The 18,563-nt window shown below is 40.3% G+C and overlaps 1 protein-coding gene and 1 pseudogene across 1 annotated transcript; one reads left to right on the top strand and one right to left on the bottom strand.

Annotated features, from left to right (window-relative positions):
• Positions 1-9,078: 9,078 nt before the first annotated feature.
• LOC143736551 (putative C-type lectin domain family 20 member A) lies at positions 9,079-9,951 on the top strand (annotated as a pseudogene).
• An 886-nt stretch (positions 9,952-10,837) lies between these two features.
• On the bottom strand, positions 10,838-18,469 carry fcer1g (Fc epsilon receptor IgFc epsilon receptor Ig). The gene is made up of 5 exons (XM_077227769.1): positions 18,075-18,469; positions 15,753-15,850; positions 14,588-14,620; positions 13,688-13,717; positions 10,838-11,606 (listed from the first exon to the last, which is right to left on the bottom strand). Exons 1-5 carry the CDS (start codon positions 18,133-18,135, stop codon positions 11,544-11,546), a joined length of 285 nt encoding a protein of 94 aa, XP_077083884.1. The 5' UTR covers positions 18,136-18,469; the 3' UTR covers positions 10,838-11,543.
• Positions 18,470-18,563: the final 94 nt, after the last annotated feature.

The raw sequence follows: 18,563 nt of genomic DNA, 5'->3' as shown, positions 1-18,563 counted from the left end.
TTACACACTCTGTGTAAACTGGTCAGGCTGAACAGTATCCTCAAAACACAATGCAACAATTAAACAGAACTCGAATGTTAGACACACAGACACATCACTGACAGCAAGTCAAACAAGCGCAACAAACAAAAAGTGAGCAAACAGCTGTTGACATGGAAGTGATCACGGGCATTTGAATGAAGTGGTGAGATGTGATTGGATGAGGTGAACCGAAACGTCATCATCCTTCATTAAGATTGACAGGTGGTAGATTGATTCAACGAAGACCTGAAACACACACACCACAACAACAACAACAACACCAAACTACACACATCTCCATATTGCAACACTTTGAATACGTACGAGTACATAACACCATGGTAATGGATATGACAATGTTAATGTATTTGGTATTGGCAGAAATAATAGATCTGCTACACTGCTGCTGCAGAGCATGTAAAAAAAACACAATATAACATACATGAATTACCCATAGCAGATCTATACAGGTGGAGCTGGGGAAGGTGGAGGGTTTCTTAAAGATTGTGTCAGCTGGAGAAGAGAGGACCCAAGAGCGAAGTGCAGGTAAATAATGTCTCTTTAATGTAACAAAGGGAAATGGCCACTTAACAGGCAAAAGTCAGTTCAACAGAAATATTCCTCTTGAATTAACACAGGTTGATAGAAGACCCCGGGCTGGACAGCAGAAGTCAGCGGGCAGTCACCGTAACAGTAGCAGGCAGCGGGAGACTGGACGCGGGTTAGGACCAGCCCTCAGCAACAGATTAACTGGGCAGAATACGGATCAATTTGTAAAAGGCAGTTAATGAGAAAAGGCACCACCATACGGGGATCCGGTGGGACACAGATAGGACTCAGACAGGACTCAGACAGGGTTTGAGAAAGTGGTGTCTCTGACATCAAGTTGATACAAAATAATCTCGCAAGGAAGCAGAAAAAGGGAAGGCTAGAAGTAGCAAACAAAATCAAGAGGAAAGGGAGGACAGGTGTGAGAGAGTCAGCGTGCCATGGAAGAATGTGTGTGTGTGTGTGAGAGAGACTAATTAGGGGAGAGAAAGAAAATGAGAGGAGAGAAACCTGGGGTGCTTCTCATTATTTGTGCATCCTCGTTTCCTTTCCTCGCTTCCTTTCCTAGCGCCTCAGCTCCACCCCCCTGTAGGTTGTGAGGGAAGGACGCAAGGAAAGAAAATGAGGACGGAGGAATCGAATGAAAGCTACTTATACATTGGAATACTTGATCACTCGAGCGTCCCTTCACAACGTCATCAGCAGCGCTCAAAGGATCTGCCCTTATGTTGTTGAAGTTTGTTTATTAAAAGGACAAGTTCGGTATTTTACACTTAAAGCCCTTAAAGCCCTGAATATTCAGAGGAGGATTTCCTGCAAAGAAAGGCAGAGTTTGAGCTGCAGTTGTCCACGGAGTCCAGTGTTACGCCTGTTGCCGAAGCTGCTGCTGTCTCAATGGAAGAATGTACGGGTGTGAGGCGCTTGGAAATATAGGTCCACAGTTTTACAACGAATGGTAAAACACCTGTTGGAAAGCATTTTTTGCAGCGATTTTTGTGTGAGCATATCAGTACGCACGGAGTACGTGCCATAATCCTAACGACCGACCAATCGAACGTCTATCCGAACGTCTTGTACTTTTGAACGTCTTACCGAGCCAGCGGGTGACCCATGTGACGACCTGACGTGACGTCAGCGTCTTGAAATTAGCATTTTTTTAACCATGCAAGTATCCAAGCTGATTTGTAAAGACTATAAATGGACATGAAAGGCAATACATATACATATTGTACCCCTAAAACAACACTAAAACATTTTTCCTGAATCCTGTGCATGTAAGGCTATGTGTTTTACTTTCAAAGAGCAGAAATATACAGGCTAGCCTATATACAGACATTCAATGGTCTTAATTTGACCAATATAATAATTTTAACTAGTTTTTATTGTTCATTTTATTGCCCAATGTACAATGTTCTCACAGTCCATAAGAAACACTCCAAATTAATAAATGTTGCTTATTATATATTATATTTTTTACTTTTTGCAATAATCTTAAAAAAACAAAACCGATTAAGACGGTTTTCATAAATATAAATATTAGATTTATATCTTTGAAAAAAAATATATATATAATATCCATTTATATATACGTGCGTGTGTGTGTGTGTATAAAGTAGTTTCTGGCCTCCATTGACTTTCATGGTAGGCTATCATTCTTTTTTTTCATACTATGGAAGTCAATGGGGACCAACAACTGTTTAGTAACCCACATTCTTCAAAATATCAATATAAAATATTTTGAACTCATAGCGGTTAAAAACAATTTTGAGGAAATTTTGACAGAATTCATTTTTGGGTGAACTACACTTTAAAAAAGATTTAAAAAGCTTGAGAAAATCAGTGAAATGCAACATTTTTATATAAACAGACATGGCAAATGTCTCCCTTTGTACATACTTCATGCCCTGGATCCTCATTTCCACTGATCTAGAGGAAGCAGCCATTCATACAGACAGGAAGCCACAAAGGATTTTTTTTTTCAAGAAATGGGTCAATCAGGCCAAAACACAACACATGTAACATTTTAAAGTCACCATGAATTCAAAATGGACAATTCTTAGTTTTTAATGGAATTTCGCAATTTTCATTTTAAAACATGATTTATCATCACACATTAATATTATATTTTAATTCATGTTCTCTTGTAATCTTCAATCCATAACTGTCATGAGCTGGGTTTGTTCTCTCTCTCTCTCTCTCTCTCTCTCTCTCTCTCTCTCTCTCTCTCTCTCTCTCTCTCTCTCTCTCTCTCTCTCTCTCTCTCTCCTTCTCTCTCGCTTTGGCCCTGCCTGTCTTTTCCCACCTGTTCATTATTGTAATTAGCGCTCGCTCTGCTTCTCTGTTGCACCTGTTCTCACTTTGTTCTCATTACCTTCTCTCTACTTCTAGCGTTTGTTCCCCTTGTTCTTTGTCTGATTATTTCGTGTGTACGTGAGTCTTGCCTGTGTGATATGTTGTCTCGATGAAGAATTACCTTTCATTGTCTTGTCTAGTCTAGAGGAGTTGTGCTCGTCTTGTGTGCTTTCTCTGCCTGTCATCCTGCTGCTGGAGGTCTTCTCTCTGCGTCTTTGAGGCCACTACAAGGACTGTGTTACTGCCATGTGAATATCCAGCTCTGCTCTCTACTTCTAAGACAGGAATCTTCTGTGTTTTGCTGACCATCCTTATACTGTTCTATTTGAGTTCATTCCAGTTCTGTGACATTGCTCAACAGACTGCCTATGTTATTTCTTCATTAAAGACTATTGCAAGAACTTGCCTTTGCACTTGGATCCTCCGTTTCTTCTAACAGAATAATCCGACCAGAATGGATCCAGCGAAAGAAGACCCTTTCCGTTCGGCGGTCGAGTTGCAGGGGGCCATGCTCGGTAGACATGAGGAGGAGTTGTCTGCCTCCAGACACGTTGTGGAGAGTTTAGCGGCTCAAGTGTCTGATTTATCTACCCAACTTCTCCATCTTCGTCATGAGTCGTCGTCATCACAGAATCGTCTTCATTCCCCTGAACCGAGAATAAATAATCCTCCTTGCTACGCGGGTGAGCCCACTGAATGTAGAGCATTTTTAACACAATGCGAGGTGGTTTTTTCTCTCCAGCCTCAGACTTATGCGGAGGATCGCGCTCGGATCGCCTATGTGGTCTCTTTGCTGACTGGGCGTGCACGCGATTGGGGAACGGTCGCTTGGGAGGCACAGGCTTCCTGCTGTGGTTGCTACGATTTGTTCAAGGAGGAGATGATCAAGATCTTCGACCGTTCTGTGTACGGACGCGAAGCCTCGCGCCTTCTTGCTGTGCTGCACCAGGGGGAGAGATCTGTTGCAGATTTCGCCATCGAGTTCCGGACTCTGGCCACCACCTGTGAGTGGAACGAACCTGCGTTAGTTGCTCGCTTCCTGGAGGGACTTAACATCGAACTAAGGGAGGAGATTTATGCTCGTGAATCGCCGGCTCAGCTTGATCCGTTAGTGGAGCTAGCTATTCGCCTGGACAAGTGCTTTGAGCAGCGGCGGCGCGTCCGAGGTTCCTTTTCCAGACAGCGAGAGGCCCCGCCTCCAGCCTTTGATTCATCTGCTCTCAGACCTGAGCCCGAACCCATGCAGCTGGGTGGCATTCGCCTCTCTCCTACTGAGCGGCAGCGACGTATTCAGAATCGCCTCTGTCTGTATTGTGGTGCGGCTGGCCACTTTGCCTCTTCGTGTCAGTTAAAAGCCAGAGCTCGCCAGTAGACCGGGGAGTACTGGCGAGCGCAACTGTCCTCTCCTCACCGCCCAAGACTCGTTCCACCTTTCCTGCTGTTCTTCGTTGGGCCGGTTCTTCCGTCTCTTGCTCGGCACTCATCGACTCTGGAGCGGAGGGGAATTTCATCGACGAGAAATGGGCTCGCGAGAATCACATCCCTCTAGTGGACTTAAAGGACACTACTACTGTCTTTGCCCTGGACGGCAGGGTGCTTTCTACTGTTCTCCGTGTCACCATCCCGGTGAGTCTTACAGTCTCAGGGAATCATCAAGAGGCAATTTCGTTTTATATTTTTCAGTCCCCTTTTACCCCGATTGTTTTAGGCCATCCGTGGCTTACCCAACATAACCCGCAGATTAACTGGGACAAGGGCACTATTCTTTCTTGGAGTCTTGCTTGTCATGTTAATTGTTTGATGTCTGCTGTTCCTGCTGTCTCTTCTGTCTCTGTGTTTCAGGATGAGCCTGGTGATTTGTCTGGAGTTCCGGAGGAATACCTCGATCTGCGAGCGGTGTTCAGCCGTTCCCGGGCCACATCTCTGCCTCCTCATCGACCGTACGATTGCAGTATCGATCTCCTTCCGGGCACTATGCCACCTCGCGGAAGGCTATATTCCCTCTCTGCGCCCGAACGTGAGGCTCTTGAGAAGTATCTCACTGAGTCTCTCAACGCTGGGATCATTGTCCCATCCTCCTCTCCCGCCGGGGCGGGGTTCTTCTTCGTTAAGAAGAAGGATGGCTCTTTGCGTCCCTGCATAGATTATCGGGGGCTGAACGACATAACGGTCAAGAATCGGTATCCGTGGCCCCTTATGTCGTCAGCCTTCGAGATCTTGCAGGGGGCAAAGATCTTCACGAAGTTGGATCTGCGCAACGCGTACCATCTTGTGCGTATAAAGGAGGGAGACGAGTGGAAGACTGCGTTCAATACGCCGGTTGGGCACTTTGAATACCGTGTTTTACCGTTCGGTCTGGTCAACGCTCCCGCCGTGTTTCAAGCCTTGGTTAATGATGTCCTGCGGGACATGATTAACGTATTTGTGTTTGTTTATCTGGACGATATTTTAATTTTTTCACCCTCTCTCCAGGTGCACCGTCAACATGTGCGTCGCGTACTGCAACGTTTGCTTGAGAATCGCCTTTTTGTTAAAGCTGAGAAGTGCATGTTCCACTCTCGATCTGTAACTTTCCTCGGTTCTGTTGTATCGGCAGAGGGCATCAGCATGGACCCCGACAAGGTTCGTGCGGTCATAGAATGGCCCGTTCCGGACTCTCGCATTGCACTCCAACGTTTTTTGGGGTTTGCTAATTTCTACTGTCGGTTTATCCGAAATTTTAGCCAGGTTGCCGCCCCGCTGACAGCACTCACCTCGACCAGGTCTCATTTTACCTGGTCCGAGGTGGCCCAGAACGCATTCGATCGCCTCAAAGGGTTGTTCACCTCCGCTCCCATTTTAATTACTCCAGATCCCACAAGACAGTTCATCGTCGAGGTCGATGCTTCTGACGTAGGGGTGGGGGCTATACTTTCCCAACGCTCCTCGCGGGATGACAAGGTTCATCCATGTGCCTTTTTTTCGCATCGCCTCACTCCCGCGGAGCGCAATTATGATGTCGGTAACAGGGAACTTTTGGCGATCCGTTTAGCTCTGGGGGAGTGGCGCCACTGGTTGGAGGGGGCCAGTGTTCCCTTCATTGTTTGGACCGATCATCGTAATTTAGAGTACATTCGTTCCGCTAAGAGGTTGAACGCTCGACAAGCTCGCTGGGCGCTATTCTTTGGTCGGTTCGAGTTCTCCATCTCCTACCGACCCGGCTCAAAGAATGGTAAGCCTGATGCTCTCTCACGTCAGTTCGGCTCGCCTGAGGGGGCTTCCTCCAAGGAGGGTATCCTACCACACCATTGTGTGGTCGGGGCTGCCGTCTGGGGAGTCGAGCAGACTGTGAAGAGAGCTCTTTCGCACATCACGAGATCACCTCGAGCTCCTGAGGGAGCTTTGTTTGTTCCCGAAGCCGCTCGCTCTGCCGTTCTACGGTGGGGTCATTCCTCCAAATTAGCCGTCCATCCCGGGGTAAGGGGCACGCTGGCCATCATTCGCCAAAGATTTTGGTGGCCTACTAGAGAGCGCGACATTCGTGGTTTTGTTGCTTCATGTCCTGTCTGCGCCCAGACTAAGTCGAGTAACTCTCCACCCGCGGGTTTCCTTAGACCACTTCCTATTCCTTCTCGTCCGTGGTGGCACATCGCTCTAGACTTTGTAACGGGTCTTCCGCCGTCTGCGGGGAACACGGTAATTTTGACAGGGGTAGATCGATTTTCTAAGGCGGCTCATTTTATTCCGCTTCCCAAGTTACCGCCCGCTAGAGAAACTGCACAGGCGATGGTCGATCACGTTTTTAAGATCCATGGGCTTCCGTCAGACGTCGTTTCGGATAGGGGGCCTCAGTTTGCCTCCCAGTTCTGGGGGGAGTTCTGTCGACTGATTGGGGCATCCCCCAGTCTGTCGTCAGGGTTCCATCCCCAGACCAATGGGCAAGCTGAGCGTACCAACCAGATTCTTGGTCGCATGTTGCGTAGTCTGACTTCTCAGTGTCCTGCTTCCTGGTGCGACCAACTTTCCTGGGCTGAGTACGCTCACAATTCGCTACCGTCGTCCGCCACGGGATTATCCCCATTCCACGCTTGCCTCGGTTACCAGCCCCCGTTATTCACTTCCCAGGAGACCGAGTCCTCCGTGCCTTCAGTGCAAGCGTTCATTCAGAGGTGTAGACGCACCTGGAGGAGGGTGAGATCTGCTTTGTGTCGTACCAGAGCGCGTACACGACGGGCCGCTAATCGACGCCGGGTTAGGGCTCCCAGATACGTTTGTGGTCAGAAGGTGTGGCTTTCCACTCAGAACTTGCCACTTAAGGTTAGTTCCCGCAAACTCATGCCCCGTTTCATTGGGCCTTTTTGTATTGTTAAATTTCTCAGCCCGGTAGCTGTTAAGCTCAGATTGTCTCGCCAGTTGCGTCGGGTACATCCCGTATTTCATGTATCTTCTATCAAGCCAGTCATTCGCACTCCCACCCGTCCCACCCGTCCCACCCTTCCCCCTCCTCCCCTTGAAGAGGGGTCTTCCATTTACAGGGTACGAAGGCTGCTTGATGTTCGTCCTCGGGGGCGGGGCCACCAGTTTTTGGTAGATTGGGAGGGGTACGGTCCTGAGGAGAGGCGGTGGATCCCGGCCCGGGACGTCCTGGACCGCTCGCTCATCGACGATTTCTACCGTTCTCGTCAGTCTCCTTCCTCGGGAGCGCCTGGAGGCGCTCGTTGAGGGAGGGGTACTGTCATGAGCTGGGTTTGTTCTCTCTCTCTCTCTCTCTCTCTCTCTCTCTCTCTCTCTCTCTCTCCTTCTCTCTCGCTTTGGCCCTGCCTGTCTTTTCCCACCTGTTCATTATTGTAATTAGCGCTCGCTCTGCTTCTCTGTTACACCTGTTCTCACTTTGTTCTCATTACCTTCTCTCTACTTCTAGCGTTTGTTCCCCTTGTTCTTTGTCGGATTATTTCGTGTGTACGTGAGTCTTGCCTGTGTGATATGTTGTCTCGATGAAGAATTACCTTTCATTGTCTTGTCTAGTCTAGAGGAGTTGTGCTCGTCTTGTGTGCTTTCTCTGCCTGTCATCCTGCTGCTGGAGGTCTTCTCTCTGCGTCTTTGAGGCCACTACAAGGACTGTGTTACTGCCATGTGAATATCCAGCTCTGCTCTCTACTTCTAAGACAGGAATCTTCTGTGTTTTGCTGACCATCCTTATACTGTTCTATTTGAGTTCATTCCAGTTCTGTGACATTGCTCGACAGACTGCCTATGTTATTTCTTCATTAAAGACTATTGCAAGAACTTGCCTTTGCACTTGGATCCTCCGTTTCTTCTAACAATAACATTAAATTCTCTTCACATAAGATCACAGCAATTAGCACACACAACAACAGTCCAATCAATTCCTGATTCCATTTAAAGGATGCTTATCCAAAGCGACTTACAAACGAGGAATATATCAGTCGATTCGTCTTAAACATGAGAAGTGCTAGTAGTCTCAGACATCGTTCAAACTGTGTTTCTGTTTTTGTGTTTCCTTAGATTGAACACCAGCCTCTACAGAAGACACTTTTATGTGAAAGACAGTATGACGTGGTCGAAAGCACAGCAATACTGCAGAAAGAACCATGATGATCTGTCAGCCGCCAGCAATGAACAACTGAAACGACTTTTGATTAGTACTGAAAATGTTAATAAAATTTGGATGGACAAGAATGGAACTGAAGGATTTTAGATCCAGTGTTGCAAAACACATTAAGATTACAATGCGAAAGCTACAGAGTTCATTTCCACTTCCTCACACATTTGTAAGGCAAATAACTTTGTTTTTGACCAGTGAAAATTATATTTTCCAGTGGTGGGTGTGCAATACATTCACATTTATTCATTTAGCAGATGCTTATCCAAAGCGACTTACAAACGAGGAATAACGATATCAATCGATTCATCTCAAACATGAGAAGTGCTAGTAGTTTCAGACATCGTTCAAAAGGTTCCAAGCTAGAACAGGGAGGGATTAAGGAATAGGGAATGGACAAAAGGGGAGGAGCCGATCCTTTAATTGGTCAGGGCTGCTTTTTATTGGTTTGTTATGTAGGAAATCTTTGGGAAGGTGTGGTAGCAAATCATTGCTAACAAATAAATGTGCAATTGAAAACTGTGCTGCATTACAACACTGGATACATCGACAATATGGCAATGAAGGCTACAGTCCCTGTGTTTCTGTTTTTGTGTTTCCTTAGATTGAACACCAGCCTCTACAAAAGACACTTTTATGTGAAAGACAGTATGACGTGGTCGAAAGCACAGCAATACTGCAGAAAGAACCATGATGATCTGTCAGCCGTCAGCAATGAAAAACTGAAACGACTTTCTGCTAATCCAAAGGTCACTGGTGATTATTTCTGGATTGGACTTCATAGAGATGTCCTCATCCCAACACTGTGGAGATGGACCGGAGGCGAGGATGCAACTGATATTATGTTGGATGCTGGACAACCCAATACTTTGCATGAAAAATGTGCCGCTGTCTTAAAATCAAATGCTAAAGTGCATGCTAATCCTTGCTTTTCGTCGATACCATTTTATTGTATGGAGGTCTTTGAGCTGATCGTGGTGCAGCAGGAAAACACGTGGGAAGAGGCTCTGGAATACTGCAGACAAAACTACATTGATCTTGCCGGTTTAAGCTCGGATGTGATTATGAAAGAGGCAGAAGATAACAGCACATCAGCCCTCACAGAAGATGTTTGGATCGGTCTGCGCTTTCTTAGCAGGATTGGTTTTGGGTAAATGGAAATAATGTTGCATATTAGGCCTGGTCTATGGAGGAAGAGGAGAAGTGTCCTGCAATGGATCAGCGCTGTGGAGTTTATGATAGAAAAAAGATTGCTTGGAAAGCTGCAGACTGTGAGAAGAGACTCAACTTTCTCTGCGTCAAGAAAAATAAAGTGTTGCTAAATGGAAGCAGTAGTCTAACTGAATAAATGTGTCATGTGTAATGATTACAGCAAGCCAAGTCACTAAATAACAAACACACATTAAAATCAATTAAAATTATTTCTGTTGTTGTTAGTTTCTAAATTTGTGAACTATTCTCAGTAAGCAAAACATGTTGCGGGTTTGCTGCTGTAATGAGAATCTTGTGGAAAATCTAAAATTGTGAGAAAAGTGAAATATTGTTTAACAGAGTGATATTTGCAGTGATAAAAAGATACATTTTCTAGGTTCTAGATATGTTGTTGATTCATTACACACATTAATACTTTCTACACTGTAACTTTTCGGCTTAAATTACAAGTAATTATATCTTGAAATAAAGACAACCGTTTCATTTCACTGTCTTACTCTTGAGTTTGAAGAAAACTACATTTTTATTTTGCATTATTTCATGCTATTTTTTTTTTCAGCTTGACTTCTGAAAGTGCGCTTGCATTACAAGTTAATCATATAATAAAAAAAGCTAACACTTTATTTTGATGGTCCACTTTAGACATTCTGTAAGTAGAATGTAATTATATAAGTACTTACATTAATTAATTAACATTAATTCGATGGTCCACTTGAGATATTCTACTAACTAGAAGTAACTTTGCACCTATATGTCAACTAACTCTCAGAGTATTAGTAGATTATAGGCTTCATGTTAGTAGAATAAGTTTGCATGTACTTGTCTTTTAAAGTTACTAATAGAATATCTGTTTTGGGAACGTAAAAATAAAGTGTTAGCAGATATTAGGCACACAGTCTACTAATACTAATGACTGCTAGTTGGGATGTAGGTGCAAAGTTACTTATAGTTAGTATATATGTCTAAATTGGACCATCAAAATGGAGTGTTACTTTTTCTTTATTATTTGATTAACTTGTAATGCAAGCACACTTTCAGTAGTCAAGCTAAAAAAAACGTAACAGGAAATGTTAAAAAATTAGAATAAAATAAAATGCACTGTTTTCAGAGTTGTGTGTATTTTATTTCATTAGATATTGATCATAAAAATGGTAAGCATTAACAATCACAACCACACCAGAAAAAACAAAACTTTTGGAAGTATTTAATGCATTTAAACTTTTATAATAACTTCTTACAAACTCATAATTAAGCCTGATGGCACATGCGGCAGAAAGGAAAACATCGTCTCAGAGCAAAACAATATAAACCCTCGCTCTTAGACCAGTGGAAAAAAGGCCTACACATATACAATCAAACACAGCTCTGTTTCCATCTCTCATACCTGTGGTCAAAGACAGATGCACATGTTGTCAGACCACTCACGTACTCTTTAAAACAGGAAATGACTCGGACTCTGTGGGGTTGGTGGCATGTTGCTATAGAAGCCACGGCAGGAAGTTAGCCTCGAGAAAATTGTGACACGCAGTGTGGTATACATGTAAGAAGCTAAAAATGTAGTTTAAAGGGCCACTAAAAAAAATACATTCATTAAACAAATATTATTTAAATTAAAACAAGTAGAAAAGTAGACATTTTGCATTCGGATTGATAATTTGCTAACATACATGTAAGTGATTACCATATACTACATAAACACAAAAAGTTGTTCTTGTGATAATGTCGAAAGCTTATTTACAGGTACGACATGTTTAAGATGACAGTGGTATTGAGTCCGGAAACTTCCTTTCCACTTTTGATTCGAGTCTTATTGTTTTCCTTTCTTCATTTTGATGGTCTCGTATGTGTCCTGATCATGAGGCTTGAGACCCTGCGGTGTGGAGGAGAGAGAGGGACAAAGCGGATGTGGCAGAGAGTGAGCGCCATTTCAATAGAAGCTTATACCAGATCAACCACAGGCTTCAGAAATGTATGCATCAGTTAAATGCTATACAAAGAAACCTGCATGCTTTCATTATTAGTGTATAACAACCTCTAAGACTGGATTTAAATTACTTTTCTCCTTAATAGAGTTAGGGGTCAGAGGGGAACAAACTAACATGCATGGGCTAGTTGTGACACACATGGTTTAAAACTTTCCACACATGCCGACAAATCGAAACTTAGTGCATAGTTGCCTTATCAACACTATATAAAGAAAAAAATGCACTAACATTGAAAAATCTTTGGAAGATATCACTGAACATTTATTTAACCATAGCAAAACGAAATTTTTCAAGTAAATTTTTCATCTCTGTTTTTTGTTTATTTTAAACAGAAATCTGATATTATTTCAATCTAATATCTGTTATTTAACAGTTGAGATAGTACTTAAATGCTGATCTAACCAGCAGAAGACACTAGCAAGGTTTAAATCCCAGTTGTGCAGTTGAGGAACGTTGTAACACTGCGTTACAATTTCCCCCCTTGAACTATGCTATTATATTCTTTTGAGAAACCATTAGAAAAAGGTAAATAATTTAATTTAAAATTTAAAAACAATTTTTTAAATTATTAGTATGGTTTGAACTATGCTGTATAGCTGTGTTTTGTGGTGTGTTTCTTGACAAACTCAAAATATTTTTTATTTTTAATTATTAAAAAAATCCATTATTTTATATGAAAAAGTTAATAATTGCATTTTAGTAGGCCTATGTGTTGTGTAGCTATATATTTTTTTATTAGATCAGATAACATTTTAAGCTGTCATATGGTCATGTTACAACATTTCACTTCCATTCTTTTGGGGGTAAATTAAGAAAAAAGTATAGGCTACACTATATTAATGAAAATTAGCGAAAACGTTTTGACCGAATTTTCAAAATTGATTGACTAGATAGTGTAGCAGTGAATGTTTATGGTTGTCAATGAATGGGATGCTAAATATAATTTTAGCTTTAAAGGGATAGTTCACCCAAAATGGAAATTTTGTCATAATTTACGCACCCTCAAGTTGTCTCAAACCTGTAAGAGTTTCTTTCTTCTGTTGAACACAAAAGCAGATATTTTAAAGAATGTTGGTCAAACTGTTTCTGGCCTCTACTGACTTCCAAAGTAGGTGAAAATAGCCTACTATAGAAGTCAATGGGTGCTGTCAACTATCTGTGGTTAACCACGTTCTTCAAAATATTTTATTTTGTGTTCTTAAGCAGAAAGAATCTCAGGTTTGGAACAAGATGTTGATGACTAGCCTAAATAATGAAAGAATTAAAAATTTTGGGAGAATTATCCCTTTAAAAAGATTTTCCAAATAAATAGCCACGAATAAACCCAGTGTCTTACATGATTCTTGTCCTTTCAGACAACAAAGCACTTGTAATTACGATTTTATAAGAAGTAGGCTATGACATTGCGATAGCACGTGAACTGAAGGCAGCATTTACCTAGCCTCCGGGTGAAGCGACTGAAAGATGCTATAGGCTTATAGATTTACAAATAAATTAAAGTTACATCTCAGAAGTAAATATGAACATTATCTAGGTGTTTTAATACATTTTGATTTTTGATTTGGTAAATAAATTAATAAATCCAGTCAAACGTTTGGTGGAAAAAAGCCCAACAGTCTTATAGCAAAGGGTGAGTAATGTTTGACTTCCTTATTTGCTTAATGAAAGACTATTTTAAAGTATCGTGTATGGTGCTTTTACAATCTGTTTATTGCAACATTTAGCGCAGACTTTTGTGATTTAGGCTACAAGTAAAGTTAATCCTCGTGCGATGTATCTGGTTGCTATGACAACTTAACGCGCGGTCATAATAAAACTTTTTTGGGCGTACAAGTAGTGTGAATATGTAGCTAAAATGACCAACGCTACTGGCTCGGTCTGCAGAATATAGACACACACACAAAAAAGGTTCATTTGACTTCTACACGGAATATTGAACAACCACAACACAAAAATAATAAGTTACCTCATAAACCCCTTCGCCCGCATCTTTCTTCTGTAAACGAAAGGAAAGAATAAAAACATTAGAAAGGCTATAACAAAGATGAAACACGGGGCTTCAAAGTTTTTTTCAAAGCTCAGTGACAGTCACATAAGGTCTAATGAAGTTTAACCAATGTTCTTTTGTTGAATTATAATAACCTTTCTGAAAAGGATGTAGGCCTATGCTTGATCTGTATATGTTGTGTGAAAGGTTGCATGCTGAAAAGCAGCAGTTTTTAGAAAGGCCTTGACACAATGTTCACGACAGGATGCTAAAGTGTGATGTGGGTGGAGAGGGACAGTTAGCAAAAGCAGATAATTTTAGTGATTGAAACACAAGATTGAGTTTTCAGAGACTCAAACTGGACAAAAATACTGCTCCTTACGTCCGGTTAGGGTTAATTTTAAGGATAGTAATTGTTAACCTGCATAATTGTCATTTGTTGGTCTCAGAAGTTACTGGCCATCGTTACAGCCGTGTCTTAAAATCACATCACACCACATTGATTAATTCTAGCAGTTTTTATAAATGTTTTTCTATATTTTATAATCCTTTTACTGAAGAAGGAGAAGAATATATGAAAACATATTGTTGCTATGTGTGCGTGTGTGTATAGCCTATATATGTGTGATATATACTCTAGTATGTACAGTATACAGTTGTCAACATTTGAATTGGATCAAAAAGTTCATAAAATCTTCCTTAGAATAGAACGCGTATTCAGAATTCATGTATAACTTTGATGAAAGGATCCACTTCAAATGTTGAGTACTGTATGTTTATGTATATATGCAGATCGTTTATATATATATATATACACACACAGTACATATATAGAACATACTGTGGAATAAATTAGCATGGATGGACGGATAGTCTTACCCCTGAAAGTTTTTCGGCTTGTCTACTTCGCATCTGCGGATGGATGGATGGATGGATGGATGGATGGAATATATAGATATTATTAGATAGATATTAGTTGTTTGTATTTAAATGATAAAATAAAGTTAAGTTAACAGCTTTTTACCAAATAGTTTCAGAATGGCATATACTTATATCAGGGCTATTTTATGAGATTTAGTCTAGCCTTGAACAAATTAAATGGTAACACTCTTCAATAAGGTTCATTAGTTAACATTAGTTAACTAGGCCTAAATTAATTAGCATGAACTAATAATAAACTGCACTCATACAGCATTTCTGTCAGGACCACTATCGTCAAATACGATTGATCATTAGCATACAGTTAGAATTGGCGGTATGGTTCTGTTCTGGGTCAGAATATTAACCCCCCTTAGGGTAAACAGAACAGAACCAACGTGAATGTATTGCAGATATCATTAATTCAAGATTTTAAAGTGCAACATAATTCTGGAATTTATTCTGATTCAAGGGGAAATAATGCCAAATCCAGACTGACGAGAGGAGGAGCTGGGGATGGAGGAGGGAAATAAGCTCCCGAGAACACGATCGCTGCTGATAATACTGAAGGAGCTGATATATACAGTGATTATATACAGTGATAGCGTCATATTCATCAGCTGAGAGTCACGGATGCGAGCTTGACTAACGTGACCTGCCAGAACTGACGCTACGCTTGATTTATTAATCTCAGTTCATTTTAATTTCAACATTTACCAATACATTATTAAAATCTTGTTAACATTAGTTAATGCACTGTGAACTAACATGAACAAACAATAAATGACTGTATTTTTATTAACTAACGTTAACAAAGATTAACAATTACAGTAACAAATGTATTGCTCATGGTTAGTTTGTTTTTTGAATATATTAATGTTAACTAATGAACCTTATTGTAAAGTGTTACCAACTATTCAATTTATTCAAATCATTCAATCTTGATTTCCCATGCAAAATACAAAAGATAAAAAAAACTTAAGCTTCTGTAAGTATATGAAAATTCACCTCCGTCTTTGACAGTTAGTCTTAATGTTTTAAGGATTGAACACACTACACTTGATGATGCCATGATTATGACTTTCAGAGTTTAAACTGTTCAAGAGTTTGATCACATATACAGTACCTTCATTCTGCAGTACAGGACAGTGAGAACAATCCCATAGACGAACAAAACTGCGTCCAAAATGTAGCATATCTGCGGCTCTTTCAAACTCGCTGCATCTAAAAAAATGAAAACAATCAGGAAAAGAAAAATCTCAATATATTGTGCTTCAGTTAAAGTATTTAATGACAGTTATTAACAGTGATAATATGATTTTTGTTATTATATAAAACTGTCTGAGTCAGTTTTATAGGTCACTGCTTCATATTTAAACTCGGTTACAGTTTATTTTAAGGTGTGTGTTACACTGCACGTACATTTAAGTACTGAGTGATATTAATTAACTACATGTACTTGTAGGATTAGGGTTTATGCATAATTTATATAGTTAATACTATAGTAACTACATTATCAATTCTCTGTAAATATATGGTCATTAATAAAAGACAAAAAAAATGTCTTTTAATACATCATTAATAGTACTGATGATGCATATGCATCACATCATTAGAATTGTATGAAAGCATTAGTGATGCTATCATATTGATGATATGAAAGATAAGACATGTTTACAATACAAACAGATCTAATGATCAGACATTAATACACACCAACAAATCAGAAATCTACAGCAATACATTTGTAAATAAAGGGTTTTGTGAGAAACTAACTCTACAAAGCCCTAAAAGGTGTTACTAAGTGTTAAAAACTATAGTGAGAACATATGTGATGATTAGTATCATATCCTGCAGAATAGTGTTACTTCTCTTTTCGCTGAAACCTTCAAGTACAAACATGAATCCGCTGACCACTCCCTCATAATTAATCCAATTACAATCAATAAATACAGCGCTGCATGATCCAAAATAAACAGACACAAGGACTTGCTATATTAAACTACTCAAACATTGTGTTGTCTTAATGGCTCCAGGTTTAATGGACTCATTCTAGTGCAACACAAATACTGTTTGATCAAGATGCATGATATTTTTTTTTTGTCTCTCGTAGCTGAATTCCCCTTAACCACATTTTGATCTGTGAGAATTAAAGTATTGAAAATAAATAATAATAATAATAGAAAATACGGTAACGCGTTACAATAAGGTTCATTAGTTAACAACCTTAGTTAACATTAATAAATGCAAAAGTATTGTTCATTCTTAGATAATCTTAGTTAATATTAATTTCAACATTTACTAATACGTTATTGAAATCAAAGGTTGTATTTGTTAACATGAGTTAATGCGCTGTGAACTAACATGAACAAACAATGAACAGCTGGAAATTTGATTAACTAACATTAACAGATTAATAAATACTGTAACAAATGTATTGCTTATTGTTAGTTCATGTTAGTAATAATGTTAACTAATGAACCTTATTGTAAAGTGTTACCGTAAATACTACAAAGCTCAAATCTTTAAACCTTAAGTTCACAGAGAGGCAGAAGGGAAGTGGACCAGCGAATTGCAGAACAGCCAGAACCTAATATTAAACACTTTTTTTTTCACAATCACTAGTCGATACATTGAGGAAATTGCCCCGTACATTTATTCTGCTATTGCGAACTTTGGCTTAGCATTTGTCATTGAAATATAGGGTCATATTTGTGTGGTCGAGCCTTGTTTACAGATTAAAGAGAGGCTACTTCCTGGCAACAAAGTTTCATTTCAAACACTTCAATGTTCTGATGTAGTAAAGGCGTGTAAAAAACAAAAGATGTGAAAAGTGAACTGAATAACCAACCAACCAAGGCTCTGACTTCACTTATCACTTCGCTTTTTCTTTCCCACAAATGCTGTATTGCAGGACTGACCGATTTGCATTGGGGTTTCACTGGCTTCATTTTAAAAGCGCTGCCAAAATAGAGAAGCAAAACTTTGTATGAAATCCTGGCATACTTCCACATTCAAGAAATGGTCAGAGCGCACTATTCTTAGCGGCATCATTTCACAATTTATGAACAAATTAGAAATAAAAGTTTGGCTCGGTGATCGCAATATATTAAGCTTCACAAGTTTAGTGGACAAAATGACTATTTGGAGGAGAGAGAGAGAGAAAAAAAAAAGTTAAATGAAAAAAACACTGTTCACACTAGACTTTGATTTGTTATACATCATTAAAATGTTGTAATTAGGCCTTCCCTAATAAGGGAAAGTTGTTAATATAATACATCTGCATTCAGAAATTGACATTCGATTTCAAAAAGATTCATTTAAAAAAAAAAAAGTTTGTCAACCTGTGAGATCTGTGTCGACGTGAGCACGCAAAACACAATCAAGTCAATTCCTTGTTATCTGCATCGCTCATTTGAGATAAAAAGCGTTAACATTGAACACTTACCAGCAACGCTGAGCCAAAAAGAAAGAAGAGAGAAGGGCATCCCCACTTTCATCATCATCATCTAAAACTAAGGATTTGCTTGAGTACCTCACAGGACACACACCTCCAAAGAAGACTTTCAGTGAACAGATGTGAAGAGCACATCAGAGGCAGACAAGAGGGAAGTTGTGGTGAAAATATGTCCGTTTTGAAGTTTAAACCACTCCCACCCGTAAGTGACGAAGAGGAAAAAGGCCCGAAAGCCATGTGATGTGCTTCAGATCGCAGATCCTTGGAAATGCTGAATCAGTATTTGACCCTACGGTGCTTTAAAAACTGCTTAATTGTATTTTTTCACACACACACATATATATTTATTTATTCAGATTCTACGTGCAAATTTGTACTTTTACGACCAGGCCGTTGCAATGCAAGCACTTGTAATGTGGCCTTCCTTGTTTGCAAGGCACATTAGATAAAAGCAGCTTCTGAATTCAAAGAAAATGAAAT

Source organism: Siphateles boraxobius, unplaced genomic scaffold (assembly GCF_051911475.1).
Source record: "Siphateles boraxobius isolate OS27281-9 unplaced genomic scaffold, OSU_SipBor_1 130, whole genome shotgun sequence".
NCBI classification, from domain to species: Eukaryota; Metazoa; Chordata; class Actinopteri; order Cypriniformes; family Leuciscidae; genus Siphateles; species Siphateles boraxobius.
This window is presented reverse-complemented; position numbering and strand designations above follow the sequence as displayed.